This window comes from Podarcis cretensis (assembly GCF_951804945.1).
Source record: "Podarcis cretensis genome assembly, chromosome: 12".
NCBI classification, from domain to species: domain Eukaryota; kingdom Metazoa; phylum Chordata; class Lepidosauria; order Squamata; family Lacertidae; genus Podarcis; species Podarcis cretensis.
The window spans coordinates 60056249-60071346 of NC_137181.1; the positions used below are offsets into that span (position 1 = coordinate 60056249).

General features: G+C 42.3%; 2 protein-coding genes across 3 annotated transcripts in view; one reads left to right on the forward strand and one right to left on the reverse strand.

Annotated features, from left to right (window-relative positions):
• Positions 1-15098, forward strand: part of LOC307199728 (uncharacterized protein) — a gene marked incomplete at its 3' end in the record, with an annotated part of 327020 nt that overhangs the window by 98492 nt on the left and 213430 nt on the right. The gene's annotated exons all lie outside the window — the stretch shown is intronic.
• Positions 1-15098, reverse strand: part of EGFR (epidermal growth factor receptor) — a 158450-nt gene that overhangs the window by 7533 nt on the left and 135819 nt on the right. The window contains exons 21-27 of one of the 2 annotated variants that reach the window (XM_079947522.1): positions 10104-10259; positions 8975-9050; positions 6497-6643; positions 2176-2273; positions 1134-1301; positions 802-852; positions 508-610 (exon numbers count right to left, since the gene is read on the reverse strand). In XM_079947522.1, coding sequence (XP_079803648.1) covers positions 508-610; positions 802-852; positions 1134-1301; positions 2176-2273; positions 6497-6643; positions 8975-9050; positions 10104-10259 — 799 coding nt within the window. Of the gene's footprint in view, positions 1-507; positions 614-801; positions 853-1133; positions 1302-2175; positions 2274-6496; positions 6644-8974; positions 9051-10103; positions 10260-15098 lie in introns of both variants that reach the window. The other variant, XM_079947521.1, reaches the window with a different exon arrangement.

Here is a 15098-nt window from a genome sequence, read left to right on the forward strand (position 1 = left end):
TCAGAAGCAACATGCCTGTAATCGCAGATATATCTACCCCCTGCTTGCTTGCCAATAGGTTTGGTAGGTCTCGTGTTTTTTTTTTTGAGTTTTTTTGCCAAGGCTTCTGAGCCTTTATTTCTTTGTTTTTCTTATTTTAATGCAAGTGCCCTGAGAGTTACTGTTGCTTATAAATTGACAAAGTAAAATAACATTTAAGCAATCTCCCTCTCGCATCTCAAAGGCAACCTGCTCAGATGCTGTGTGTTGGAGCATAACATGTTGATCCAGTGACCAAGATTTCTGTGTTACTACTCCTCATAACTGCCTATGCACTGATTTACAGTTCAAAGCAAGAAAATCACAGAACTAACTATTTGGGGAATGGCAAAAAGAGACACGAGAAAAGTTGTGTGAATTTTGTCATGATTCTCTGCATATACAACAGGAAAACAGATGCTCTCTCTAAAGACTAAATCTGCTTGCCTGAGAATTAACACAAAGATTTGGCGATCTCTGTGTACTCACCAGGAGCAGGTAGGAAGCTGTCATCCAGGCTGTCATTCAGGCATGTCTCAGTTGGATCTGAACTATATCGCTGGATAAAGCTGTCTTCTCTCACTGGAAACCCCTGCTGGTTAGGGGAAAGCATTGATTAAAACAAGGTGTATGGCACACTGCTTCTAATAGCACAACACAGCCATCCCAAATCTAAAGATAAACCTCAATGACCTGTGTTTGTTTTAAGCACTCAATGTTATGGAAAAAGCTGTGAAACAGTTTCACAGTTTCTGCCTGTGGCCCCGAATTATTCAGACTTACCCCATTTCTATCAATACAGGTTACAGTTGTAGAATTATTGCTGGTAGCACTCTAAAATAGAAGAAGAGGAAAAAAGTTTCATTGTTTTTGATTTAACAGAAGAAACATACTAGATTACCTGAGTGCATTTCATACTTATAAAAACTGTTTTGAAAACATTAACGTTTATTTTGGCAAAAGAACTGAACCAGGAAAGTTGATGCCATAATGCATTTAAAGTGTTACTGCATTTGTTGGTTTTGTTGCTGCTGCTGCTGCAACAACAACAGACTAGCATGGCTACCATCCTGGACTTTCCTCAATATGGAAGCTTTTTGGAAATAATTCCATACCAATGAACTTAAGAGAGGTGTCCGTGAGTTTGATGGGCTGCTGAAAAATCCCTGGTGTGGAATGAGGTATTCATCTGCATCCACAATGTCCTCCATGTCTTCCTCTTCCATCAGGCTTCGGTAGAATTTTGAGTCTGTTGGGCTTGGTAAGTGCATTCTTTCATCACCCTGTCAGGAGGCAAACCACAATGAGAACTTGTGATTTTGAGTTGCACCATTAATCATAGGTAGACATTTATCATTTCTCCCAACAGCTCATGCAATAAAATACAAATTCAAACTGAAACCAAGAATGGCAAAGTTCTGTATTCATGGCAGCTGCTTCATTATAGCACTAGATCTAGCTAGTCCAGCATCCTATTTCCAAAGGGGTTCACTTCGCAGAAGTCTTAATGATGATGCTTGTGGGCCTTTGCCATTGTTCTTCCCCAGGGAGCTCATTTTCAGTGTGCCAACAACAATCCAGGTGTCTGAAGTTGGGTTGTGTAGAACCCACATTAGGAAGTTTCACTAGTCTTACTAGACTTCTTTATGCTTCCCTTGAAATACTTCAGAAATTTTGCCGGAGCTGAAACCTCTAAATTTACACTGAAATTTGGGTTCATGCAAAATTTGGTGCTGAGTGAGGACAGTCATAATTTTTGCTACACAACACAGCCCCCTTCAGAGGCAGGGTGCTGCTTAGCACGTCCTTCCATTATTGGAAGAGCTGCAAAAACTGCTCCTGCCTTCCATTAGCAGAGATCACTGCTAATGGAAAATCACAAAAGCATTCTGTCTGGTTGATGAATAGTTCAAGAGCTAATATGGATTACAAATACATCAAAATCATGTTACCAGATTATATAACTTGTGTTTAATTTACCAACTGAGACACGGGAATTTTTGTTTTTAGCTTTATAGAAAACAGCAACAACTGTTTTGCACCACTTCAGCCACTTTAAAATAAAATAATTTTATTATGCTAAAATAATCTTAACATACATTTCTTTCTTATTGTTTTCCTTTAAAAAGTAGTCACCACATTACTGATGGTCAATACCTGTATAACCAGGTAGCGCTGGGGGTCCCGAGCCATTTTGGAGAATTCTGCTATCAGCTCCCGAAATCTGGGGCGACTCTCTGCATCAATCATCCAACCTTAAGATAGAAACAGAGAGAGAGAGAGAGAGAGAGAGAGAGAGAGAGAGAGAGAGAGGGAGGGAGGGAGGGAGGGAGGGAGGGAGGGAGGGAGGGAGGGAGGGGACAGAGTTCAAAGTGACACTTGAAAAACCAGGAACATCTGCTAGTAAAAATGTAAGCTATAAAAGGAACCAAAAACTTCTGATTCCCTTGCATAATACTGAACACTAAACGCTTGCTAGAATTGGGAAACCACCATTGCTCCTTTACTCCAAAAAATCCTAGGTCTATAACCTGATATCTGTAACACTGGGGTGTGTGGGTTATTTTGTCTGCAATCTTCATCTGAAAACAGAACCCACAAGCACAATACTGTCATAATTTCTGTTTTTGTTTTTTGGTACGCCTACTTTGTTTATTATCTTGTCTGATTAAGAGTTCTGGAGAACTTAGAGGTCTGCCATACTTTTGTGAACACTTGGGTTGGTTTCAGTAAATGTACTTTCCTGATGTGAATTTAGCTTTAGCTTTGTAATTTACAGCAGATCTGTCATAAATTCAAAATGAAGTATTTAATGCCACCTAGTGGATGATTTTATGTACCTTTACAGAAACTGAAAAATAACACTTCTACCAGGTTCCTTATATACCGTTTAAGGAGGGAGAAAAGATTCATACTTAAGTAGGATCAGGGGTGCCAACTTGAATAAAATATTGTGGGGGCCCAGGTAAGCCCCGCCCAGCATAATCCATCGCATTACACAGTGCACACACAGCATTTGAATGGAAATGCCCATCAACTTTGTGGGGGCCGCTCAAATATTTTATTGTGGGAGCCAAAGCCCCCAAGGCCCCTAGGAGTTGTCTCCTATTAGTGAGATAACCCCAGAACAATCATTCCTATAAAAACACTTATTTCAATCTCAGTGTGTTACAGAGTAGTGTAAAGGTACCCCTGACCATTAGGTCCAGTCGTGACCGACTCTGGGGTTGCGGCGCTCGTCTCGCTTTATTGGCTGAGGGAGCTGGCGTACAGCTTCCGGGTCATGTGGCCAGCATGGCGAACCAGAGCAGCACACAGAAACGCTGTTTACCTTCCCGCCGGAGCCGTACCTATTTATCTACTTGCACTTTGATGTGCTTTCGAACGGCTAGGTTGGCAGGAGCTGGGAGCTCACCCCGTCATTGCGGGGATTCGAACCGCCGACCTTCTGATCGGCAAGTCCTAGGCTCTGTGGTTTAACCCATAGCGCCACCTGCATCCCTACAGAGTAGTGTAGTTCTGCTTTATTCAACCTTTTTTTGTGGAGCATTTCGATGCATTTCACAACAGGTCTGGTCTCACAAGCTCCTCACTGATATACAGGTGAAACTCGAAAAATTAGAATATCGTGGAAAAGTTCATTTATTTCAGTAATTTTCTGAGATTGTTAATTTGGGGTTTTCATCAGCTGTATGCCATAATCATCACAATTATAACAAATAAAGGCTTGACATATCTTGCTTTGCATGTCATGAGTCTATCTCATATATTAGTTTCACCTTTTAAGCTGAATTACTGAAATAAATGAACTTTTCCACGATATTCTAATTTTTTGAGTTTCACCTGTATATGGGGCTATTCCACAACACTGCCTTGTGAATTGTAACTGGGGTCATATTTCCCAATGAATGGCAATCTTAAGCATATTGTTTTAAAAAGGTATACTGTAATCGCCTTTCTTACTCAATGAACCATACTATCCATACTAACACATACAAGGAATCAGAATCAGAAGAATCTTTATTTGCATCAGCCACCAGCCATAGCAATAAAATAAAATACAATGTACTGAGACAGAGGTAGAAACTTAACTATACAAAATATGTTTTGGAGGTTTACATCAATAATCAAATAATAGATCTTATTCTAATTGCCCCTGCTAATTTTTTTTCTTGCGGTTTTTGCTGTCACCTGGGTATCTTGATCTGCTAGAACAGGCGTGTCCAGCCTCCAGTAGGCTGTGGCTACTATCCAATATAAAAAACTGGCATTGATCTACCACACTATCTCATTGTCGTTTTTCAACTTAAACATATTACATTTGGCTGGGGAAACCCAGTTGGATGGGCAGGGTATAAATAATAAATTATGATGGTGATAAAAATAACAAATTATTACCCCACACCAGCCCCTTCCCAGGGCCCTTGGTGCGCACAGGAAGCCAACACACTCCAAAATGTCCAATTCTCCCTTTACCGGATGAAGAGCTCCTTGGGGAGGAGAGGCAGCAGCTTACTTTTGAGTAAACGCAGCTAGACTGGAGCTGGAAAGGTGGGGAAAGTTCAACATCCACGCAGAACTAGGAGGGAGAGGGCATTTTCTTTCCATGGGAACTGGTGGGAGGAGCTTGCAGGGGGCAGAGGCAGCCGCTTTGCGCCTTTCTGGGCCGGCCAGCTGACTGGGTATCAGGCAAAGCCGGCGGCCAAAGAGGAGTGCTTGAGGCAGCATCAGCGCCAGTCAGAGCGCTTGCTGCGGCAGCCTGGTTAAGCGGAGCCTCAACCAGCCACTGCTGAGCGCGCACTGAGGGCACCCACCGGCCATGGGAGAGGGCAATGGGCAGAGGCGTGCCGAGGCCTTGGTCATGATTGACGAAAATGCATTGTGTGATTGACGTGTTGGACATGCCTGTGCTAGAAGAAATGACACGGTAGCAGTGTTTGGGCAATCTGGTATGGATAGAGGGGCAATAACCTCATTCCTCAAATCTTTATAAACAGGGCAAGCTAGAAGCACATGAGCCACTGACTCAATACTGCCATCTCCACTTGGACATAACTGTTTTTCCAGCGGAATTTTTTGAAATCGACCCTCAGGTACAGCTGAAGGCAGTATATTCAATCTTGCATAAGTAGAAAATAATCATACCATGGACAAAATTTCCTTATCGTGGCCAAACCATTCTGTCGCTCAATATCATATAAAGGTAAAGGGACCCCTGACCGTTAGGTCCAGTCGCAGTCGACTCTGGGGTTGCAGTGCTCATCTCACTTTACTGGCCGAGGGAGCTGGCATACAGCTTCCGGGTCATGTGGCCAGCAGGACTAAGCCACTTCTGGTGAACCTGAACAATGCACAGAAACGCCGTTTACCTTCCCGCCGGGGCAGTACCTATTTATCTACTTGCACTTTGAAGTGCTTTCGAACTGCTAGGTTGGCAGGAGCAGGGACCGAACAATGGGAGCTCAATGGCCAACCTTCCAATCGGCAAGCCCTAGTCTCTGTCTAACCCAGAGCGCCACCCGCATCCCCAATATCATATAGGCACTGTCTAATTAAATTATTTGCTTTACTGAAGCCCAGTGTTAATAACTGTTGTGTTGATAAAACAGAAAAATTAAACTTTTGGTTGACAATTTTACTCCAAGTGCTCTCATGACAATCTAAGGGTAATAGACCAGTGGGGTTTAAATTTAGCCTAAGCCAATAATTAAATGCCCTACACCAAATTAAATGCCCTACACCAAATCTAATTCAACAGAGAGGAGATTAGTCTCCTAGACCAATAAAGCATTTGGAACACAGGATGGAACAGGAAAAAAAATGCCTTAGGAACTTAGATTGAACAGCTTCTGTAGATCCAAGGTGAGCGCCTGTCCAAATCTGAGCCCCATATAATAACCGTGCTGGGGTTTAGCTTCAAACACTTCAAGTGCTGATGGTATGTGATTGCCACCTTTTGTATGGAAAAGCATGTCAGAATTTTGGTGCTTTGAGACACTTTTTCCTTTGCATATTTCTGATGTGCTCCCCATGACCCTGTTGACTGAAAAGTAAGGCTGAGGTATTTAATGACGTTTACTTGTTTGATCAACTGATTATCCATATACCATCTATGGGCCCTATAGCTATGAAAACAGCATGACTTTGTTTTTCTTGTAATTCACAGCCAGCTGTTCTCTTTGTCAGTATCTTGAGAATGCCCTCATCAATCTTTTTAGGCCCACTTTCGTTTGAGATAGAAGTACCGCATCATCTGTGTATAATAATATAGAGATGGCTTTTGTGGCCAATTTAGGGGCACATTCTGGGAATGTTAAATCTGGACAATATCATTTATATATAAACAGTGCAGGTGTTGGGATACAACCTCGCTTAACTCCCTTTGTGGCTGGTACGGATCCTGTGAGCTGCCCATTTGTAGAGCAACACACTTTCAGCACAGTGTTTATATAGACATTTAATCAAGGAATTGACTTACATTTGACCATGATCATGTAGACATCTATTGTACAAATGGGAGGCTGAGGCAACCGCTCTCCTTTCTCCAAGACACAGGAAATTTCACTGGCTGGGATACAATCATATGGTTTTGATCCAAATGTCATCAATTCCCAAACTGTGACACCTGAAATGTCATAGCAAAGCAGAATGTTAAAGACTCATCCTATAGGGAAGAATACTCCTAGTTCGCCTGCAGATGTGCAGTTGCTGTCTGGGGGCGTGAAAGGACTGCAGAGAGGACTGCAGGGACTATGACCCTGGGCAGGCAGGCAGCACCAAAAACATCTGCTGCCCCAGCTAGGCCTACACCAGCTGCTGGGGCAGCACTTCGGGGGCAGAATGAGGGCATGGTAAAATTGTTTTAATGGGAATGTGGTTTTTAACTTAGGTGTTTTAAAGGTTGGTGTTGTTTTATTTGAGAGTTGTTTTAATTTGTGCTGGCTGCTTAAATGAGTGAAGGGCGGATCCAAGGGAAGCCCACCCTTGACTCTATTGGTTCCGGCCCCTGCACAGCCCAAGTACCAGCCTGCATCCCCATTTGCCAAAGCAGGGGGCAGGCATAGGATCTGGTTCCTGATAGGCGGAGGGGGCTTATGCCAGGAAGGGCACAGCCAGGCTGAATTAATTTGTTTTCAGGGGAGAGGGAAAGGCCTGCCCTGGGAGTGGGCCCTAGCCAACAGAATTGCTGGGGCGCATTCCACTAGGGAGGATGCTCTGAGACACCCAGTCTCAGTAATCACGGGTGGGAGGAGGAGTTGCTTGAGGGATGGATCATGTCATTACTAAGCAGGCAAGTTTTGTTGCTCTCTGGTATCAATAAGGGTATCCCACATGACCTTAAAGTGACACTGTGTAATGCCAGGTCAAGAGCACTGCCATTCATGACATGCTGGTGGATGGAGGTTGTGACCTGCCATGCATAACAGAAACTTGACAGGACATGGCAGCTGGGCTTGTTCTTGCTGCTGCTTGTCTGCCAGGTTTCTCTTACACACAGCAACCCAGATCCTATGGTTGGGGATGGGGGTTGCAGTGATTTTTAGGAAGTCACTAGTTTTCACCAGGCACAGGGGTGATAGGGGCAGTAAAGGATTCATATTGATGTACCGACTTCCCAGCTGCACCAAGGATTCCCTGCCAGAGCTGCTTCAGGCCATGGTGGATGTTCTCCTGGAGACACCTAGTTTGGTGATCCTATGTGATTTTAGCATCCATACCAACACAGCCTTACAAAGGGCCATTTGGGACTTTGTAGAAAGCATGGCCTCCATAGGGCTGTCCCTGAATAACTCTGGCTGTACTCATAGCCGTGGACAAGCCTTAGATCTGGTGTTTACTTCTATGGATATTGGTTATGTGACATTAAGTTCCAGTGGAACAAAAGAAGTGCCACGATTAGATCACTTCCTGATGCAACTAGACTTCTCCACAACCTTTACTCTCTGCATGGAGGTAGGACCAATTTGAATGTTCTGCCCCCAACACTTAGTGGATCCAAATAGCTTCTCTCTGTGAGGGAGCCTTTCCGGACTCTACCTGCCTGCCTGCTGTCTCATCAGAATGGCGCATGTGCTAGTTATCTCCACATCAGAAGCTAGGTGTTTTCAAAGGGGTCCTATCCCTGCATTGTTGTCGATACATGTCAGGGAAGAGTTAGAAGTTTCCAGTTTCCCAGAGGGAGAAAGCATTCCCCAAAGGGGGAAGGAGAGCAGTGAATCTAATAGAAGGGAGCAAGAGGAACAACAGGGAGGGACTGGATGTTCCCAGGAAAGGCAAGGGTTCAGTTCTAGCTCAGGTTCGGAGCCAGCTCTAGCCAGGAGGTTAGAAAAAAGAGCAGGAAAACAAAGGGAAGGGTGCATTCGCCATTTTGAGAGTGGCTGGTCATGGAGAAGCAGAGCTCAGAAGGTATCTGAAATAAGTGACTCTGAGGAATAATATTTAAGAACCGTTTATAAGATTGTTTTGTTAATACGCAATAAAAAGTTTTATAAAAGAACAAGAAGTGTTTGTGTGGTGATCTGAAGAGGACAACGACCAGGCCTGACAATACATTAGATACCTATACAAGTGATTTGGAGGTTTTTTTGTATGGGAGGTGCAATCCATCATCTGAGCCCCCCCCCCCCCCCGTAGTCTGAAGTGGTACAGCCCAGACACAGCTTTACTGCCTCAGAGGAACAAAGCCTTAACCTGCACTAATCTACACTTCTTTTAAGAAATTGTTTAGCAACTGAATCGTAAAATTATGATAAACACCTGAGAAAAATCCTTTACTCCCTTTCCTCACATACATATTAGTGAAATGTTTTGTGTGTTCATAATCATAATGTTCAATAACTTTTCCTATTAAATATATTCTTATAAACATCATGGGGGAAAATGAGCTCTTTCAGAAGATCATAAAATCTGCTCAGCTGCCTATCAAGAATCAGCATAGCACTTTTTTCAGACTTACCATAACTCCAAACATCACTTTGGTGGGTGTAAATGCGATGCAGAATAGACTCCAGCGCCATCCATTTAATAGGAACCTAGGAAGATAGCAATGTAATTGCTAAATCTGAATACTAAATAGTAAGCACTGAGAAACAATTGGGATGAGTGTAAGGATGAGTTATATTGAAAAACTGGATGTAAGAAGACAGCCAATTAAACAGAAGAACAGAATGCAATTTGGGCCTGGTAATAATATTTATGTTGCATAAAACTGTTGTTCAGAATATGTAAACTAGAAGTTTGCCACTGATAAAACACTTTCCATTTATAACACATATTATTACCATGCATAGCTGCTTCTATTGAGAAGAGTTTAACAGATGGCTGCCAGCATAGATAGGTAACATAGTAATGCCAGGGCTTTGTTTATCAGTTTAAATTTCAATGCATTTTTGTCATCTAAGATATTGCATATTAGTAAAATGTTCAGAAAAGGGCAAACAACACGATCAAGGGGCTGGAGCAATTCCCCTTTGAGAAATGGTTGCAACATCTGAGACTTTTTAGTTTAGAGAACAGCTGAGTAAGAGGTGACATGCTGTAAGTTTATAAAGCTATGCTTGGCTTGAAGAAAGCGGAGAGGTGTTTTTTTTTGCTTTCTCCTCTAACACTAGAATTTATGGACATTCAATGGAGCTGATTGTTGGAAGAATCAGGACAGATAAAACAAAGTAATTACTAACTCAGCATGTAGTTCAGCTCAGGAGGCAGTGATAGCCACCCGCTTAGATGGTTCTGAAAGAAAACTGAACAAATTAATGGAGGATAAGGCTATCAATGGCTACTTGCCACAATGGCAGGAATGCTTCTGAATACCAGTTGCTGAAAAGGCAGGAGGGGAGAGGGTTCAGCTCCTGTGTGTGCCCTTCTCACACGTATCAGGCTGGCCACTGTGAGAACAGAATGCTGGACTAGATGGGCCTGGTCGCTGGATCAGGCTCTTTTTGTTTTCTTATGTGGGCAAGAGATTTCTTCAGGGACTGTATGGGAGTGATTCAAAAACTCTTGAGGCAGAAATGCACCAGAATTCTATCAAACAAACCAAGAGGAATGAATTTTTAAAAAATTATCATCATCATCTTTCTTACTTTTCCTCCTTCTGCATGGTATTCCTTTTCTTCTGCGCCAAGCAGTTTGGCCAATCCAAAGTCAGTGATCCTCACATGCTGAGGAGTCTTAACCAGGACATTCCGGGCAGCTAAATCACGGTGTACCAAACGACGTTCCTCCAGGTAATTCATTCCCTGCATCCAATAAATAGTTGTAAAAATCTTTCTTATCGCCCCACACCAATAGCCATGCTACGTAGAATATTAAAGGACTATCGCTCCATACAATAAATGGCCAGTTCCAATGAGATTTCATCATTGTGGGAAATGGTTGCAAAGCTAGAGAAGTGATTAGATGTTTTTAGGCTTATACTGCCTAAGTATATATTGTCACAAAGATCCTTCCAATACCTAGAAAGGTAAGAGTCCACTGCCAGGTTTAGGTGCCAACTTTGGATCTTGTGTTTTACAGCAGTTCCTAACTCTGGATTCTCATGTTTTGGGACTACATAGCCTCCAACACCTCCATGTCACTGGCCAAAGATGCACAGTCCAATAACGCCTGGGCAATGCTGCTCTATCTTCCCTGGTGACCAGACTCACTTGGAACCATTCCAACACTGATTGCGTATGGTATACAAGTACTAGCTGACACACAATCAGATTGGTGTGCTGCTGACATGAATCAAGTGAATCCATGCAGAATTTGGGATGAGGGAGCATTCTTGTGTGATTCCTTCACAAGTTTGCATCTCAAACCTTCAGAGTTTCCCCCAGACACTTTTGCTGTACAGTCAAACTGCGGTTCCCAAACGCCGAAAACCCGGAAGTAAGTGTTCCGGTTTCTGAATGTTTATCGGAAGCCGAATGTCCGATGCGTCTTCTGCTTGAGTGCAGGAAGTTCCTGCAGCCAATCAAAAGCCGCGCCTCAGTTGTCAAACATTTCAGAAGCTGAACAGGTTTCTGGAACAGATTATGTTTGACTACTGAGGTTTGAGTGTAGATCAGTAAATATAAATAGTATTAAATGTTGGATGTATGGGAAACAATCATAGGAATGTTTCTCCATGTGCTGAAATCTACGCAGATACATTCAAATCACTGCTTTCAACAAGTCAACTAAGATATCAACTCATCTTAAATGGTCATAACATCACAAATATGTGTCACCATATTAATCCAAAGGATCTCTATATACAGCCTCTTTCAATTCAGAACTTCACAGAGGAAACAGAGGGATTCAGAGCAGCAGCAGGAGCAAATTTATTTGTCATGTGGGTGGTGGAAAATGCTGCATCTTTGGGCTAAAAACTGTGAAGGCAGAAATCCTCTCTTCTCTACAACATTAACAAATAGCAGAATTTATGTTTTCATGCTAAAGTAATAAACTATATTTGTGATATTCTATAGTACTAACAAATACTTCCCTTGTTTCGTAGTTGTCATTGTTGGAACATGACTGTTAATAACTGTAACCAGAACCTTTACACATTATGAAACACTGGCATTCTTATATGCTTGTGAAAATGGAGCCTTTGAAAGAACTACAATCAACTCATTTTTGAAAGAGGCCAACAGAGAAAAAGCCCATTAATGCTTGGGGGAGGTGTAAAATCCCCCCAAACAGAAATATGACGATGACACAGTAATAGGAAAATGTTTTTCTCCCAAGTGTCCACCCCCATCCTTTCTCCATTAACCTTGGACCAACATCATAGTATCTACTAAACATTTTCAGATGAACTCCCACAATGTGCTAAGGGCTCCCAATGTTGCCAAACGACTTACCCTAGCAAACTGGCAGAAGGCCACAAGAAAAGCTGTTTTCATGAAATAAATGTAGCTTTAATGAGCTGTTATTCTCAATCAAATCAACAACCCCAACAAAATCCTATCAAGAGTGCCCTCAGTCAAGGACTTAAATAGTTCCAGTTTATTAAATCAGCTATTCCTTCCACAATTGAGTATATGCCTGTATTATGCTATAATATAACTGGAATGCCATGTATTAGGTAATATTCTATTTGATCTAATCCTAGAAAAAGAGGTGATTTACAGCATAATTTGATTATATACTAGTTTCTAGATTTATAGATAGTAACTGCATCTCTCATAGTACTCTGATATTCCACTTCAAAATCCCCTCCCTTTTTTATTAGGAAGGTTATGAACTGCCTCTTGAGACACTTTTGTGCTGAGAAAATTCTATGCTTCAGATAATTAAAGATAACGTCCTTCAGAAAATGTTATTTCAAAGCCATAGGAAGAAATAAAGGAATGAACTCTGTGGAAGAGCACCTTTGGGATCTGGTTTCCGGCCCGTGTGATGGATTTGCTATGATTTCTAGACAAGCAGATTTGGCTTCAAGACTAAGACTACTTACCCAGTGTGTGTTTTAACTTTGAAAAATAATAATAATAAAACAAGTATGCAGCACCAATCCTCATTGTGTGCTAGATAGTTTAAAATTCAGCTGAGTTTTCAAAAACAGCTTCCCAAAAATCCAGAATTCCTGGTGGATGTAATCATTCCCTTCTGTCTGCTTCAGCTAGCTCTTTAAAATTAAAATTAAAATTTAAAATATCAGCTAGTTGAGCAGCTAAGGTAAAGGTAAAGGGACCCCTGACCATTAGGTCCAGTCATGGCCAACTCTGGGGTTGCGATGCTCATCTCGCTTTATTGGCCGAGGGAGCCGGCGTACAGCTTCCGGGTCATGTGGCCAGCATGACTAAGCCACTTCTGGCAAACCAGAGCAGCGCACAGAAACGCCGTTTACCGGACTTCCGGTCGGCGCCAGCGCTTAATGGCGGTCCGAGCCTCGAGCTCCGAGGCAGGACTGCTCCGTTAGTTCGGGTCTTACCCGCTACGGCAAGCGGGGGACCCCTAAAATCACAGGCGCGGAGCCTGTGAACAAAGGAGATTCGGTGGGCACCTTTTGCGCCCCCCGGTACTGTGAAGGAGCCTTTTTAAAGGCTTCGGAGCGGCATCGGGGTAAGCGCGGTGCTGAGAGTCGTCACCCAGCTAGCGGAGTGAAGCCGCGTCGCCATGAGCGGAGAGCGCCGATTCCTTCCTGCAATTGGAATTTGACTACAGCACCCGTGAGTAAGATTGAAAAAGTAACGGGACATTAAAAAAGAAATTTGGCTGAAAACGGGAAAGGCAAAAATTAAGGAAGTCTGCCTCCCCGGAACTGCAGAAGAGATAAAGCAACGAAAATCAAGCTGCACTTAAAGGGAATCTTTCTAATTTTTTTAAGCTGTCAAACTGACATCGGACTTAAAACCTCCCCCCAGATTGGCAGGAGAAGGGGGGAAGGGATTGGAACGTTGTTAACCTGCTGGAAAATTAATGGAAAACTAAGATCTTCCATTGCCAAATCCCCCGGGGTCGGGCTGCCCAAATAAGACACCGGGACGTGGACTGTCAAACTTTGAGAAGTGGGGGCTTGTTTGCAACAAAGTTACCGGACCTTAGACGTACCCTGTCGCATTTTGGCCACATAGAAAATAGAGACATTACAATTTGGATATTGGAAACTTCTGGCTACTGTTATACTTCCTTGCCTCTTTGTTTTTTTTTTTCTATCTTTGCCATTTGGATACAATTGAATGCTCCCTCTAGAGGGTTCTATGTGAAACTGTTGCACTTGGAAAAGTAACAGTGGGATTTTCCACTTGGGAATCAACTCTGTGAAAACGACCTTGAGGATATGAGTGCCCCTACAGAAGAGATAGTAACAAGGCAGAAAGCAAAACAATCTCAGAAGAAAAGGGGCTCTATATCAGGAAGTGCAGCTGTGCAGGAAAAAACACCAGCTTCTATGGATCCTATGACTCAGGCACTACTTAAAATAAATCAATCCCTGGAAGCATTGACAAAGCTATCGACAGAGAATTCTAAAAAATTAACAGAGTTGACAACAAGGTTGGATGTGAATACAGCTAGTGTTAAATCTAACACAGATTCTATAAATAGATTAATTCAGGAAAATTCAGAAACACGGAAGATTGCAGAAAGTGCAAAAATAACGGCTGAAGAGACAAGGGAAAAGCTTGGGCCTATTATTAAAAAAGTGAATGAGCATGACGCAGCCCTCTCCTTACTGGAACTTCAACGTAAAGAGAAGAACTTAAAATTTAGATTGGTGCCTGAAGGGGAAGGGGACAACCTTGTGAAATTTCTTACAGAGAACATCATAACTTTTTGGCAGGAGGAATGGGAGGAAGACGAGGAACTTGAGATAATATCAGCCTTTCGACTGGGTAGAAAGCAGGATAAAAAACCAAGGGATTGTCTAATTACACTGAGATCAAAAGAAGAAAGAGATAGAATATTGAATCTGCATTATCAAAAGGCATTGGTGATCCAAAATTGTCAGATACAGATTTTTAAGGACATTCCTAAATACATTTTAGAGGTGAGAACATATTACAAAAGCCTAGCAGACCTGCTGAAGAAAAACACTATACCATTCAGATGGGAGTTTCCACAAGGATTGTCCTTTAACTTCAAAGGAAGGAAGATTAAAATAAAAACAATTCAGGACAAAGAACAATTTTTGGAGAGGTACCTGGAGGATCTGCAGAAAGGAACTGTGGAGGAGAGGGAACCACCTGATATAGCAAATTTGTCATTTGGACTTTCACTACCACCATCGGAGGAAGAGCAGAAGCTTGGAGCAGTTGGAGGAACAGCTACCTAAATACAAAATGTCTCTGCAACTCCTTAGTTGGAACTGTAACGGTTTGAACCTTCCTCGGAAAAGAAGACAGGTTTTTTACATTTTGAAGAAAGAACAATTAGACATAATATGTTTGCAAGAAACCCATATTGCCAGGATACATAGGAAATTACTGATAAATAAGAGACTTGGTCAAGAATTTATCTCATCAGACAAAGTAAAGAAAAGAGGTGTGGTGATCTATGCAAAGGAAAAGTGGGCTCCAAAATTGATATTTAAAGATGATCAAGGAAGATACCTGGCAATTGAAATACAAATTCAAGGAGAAAAGATATTAATTGTGGGAATTTAT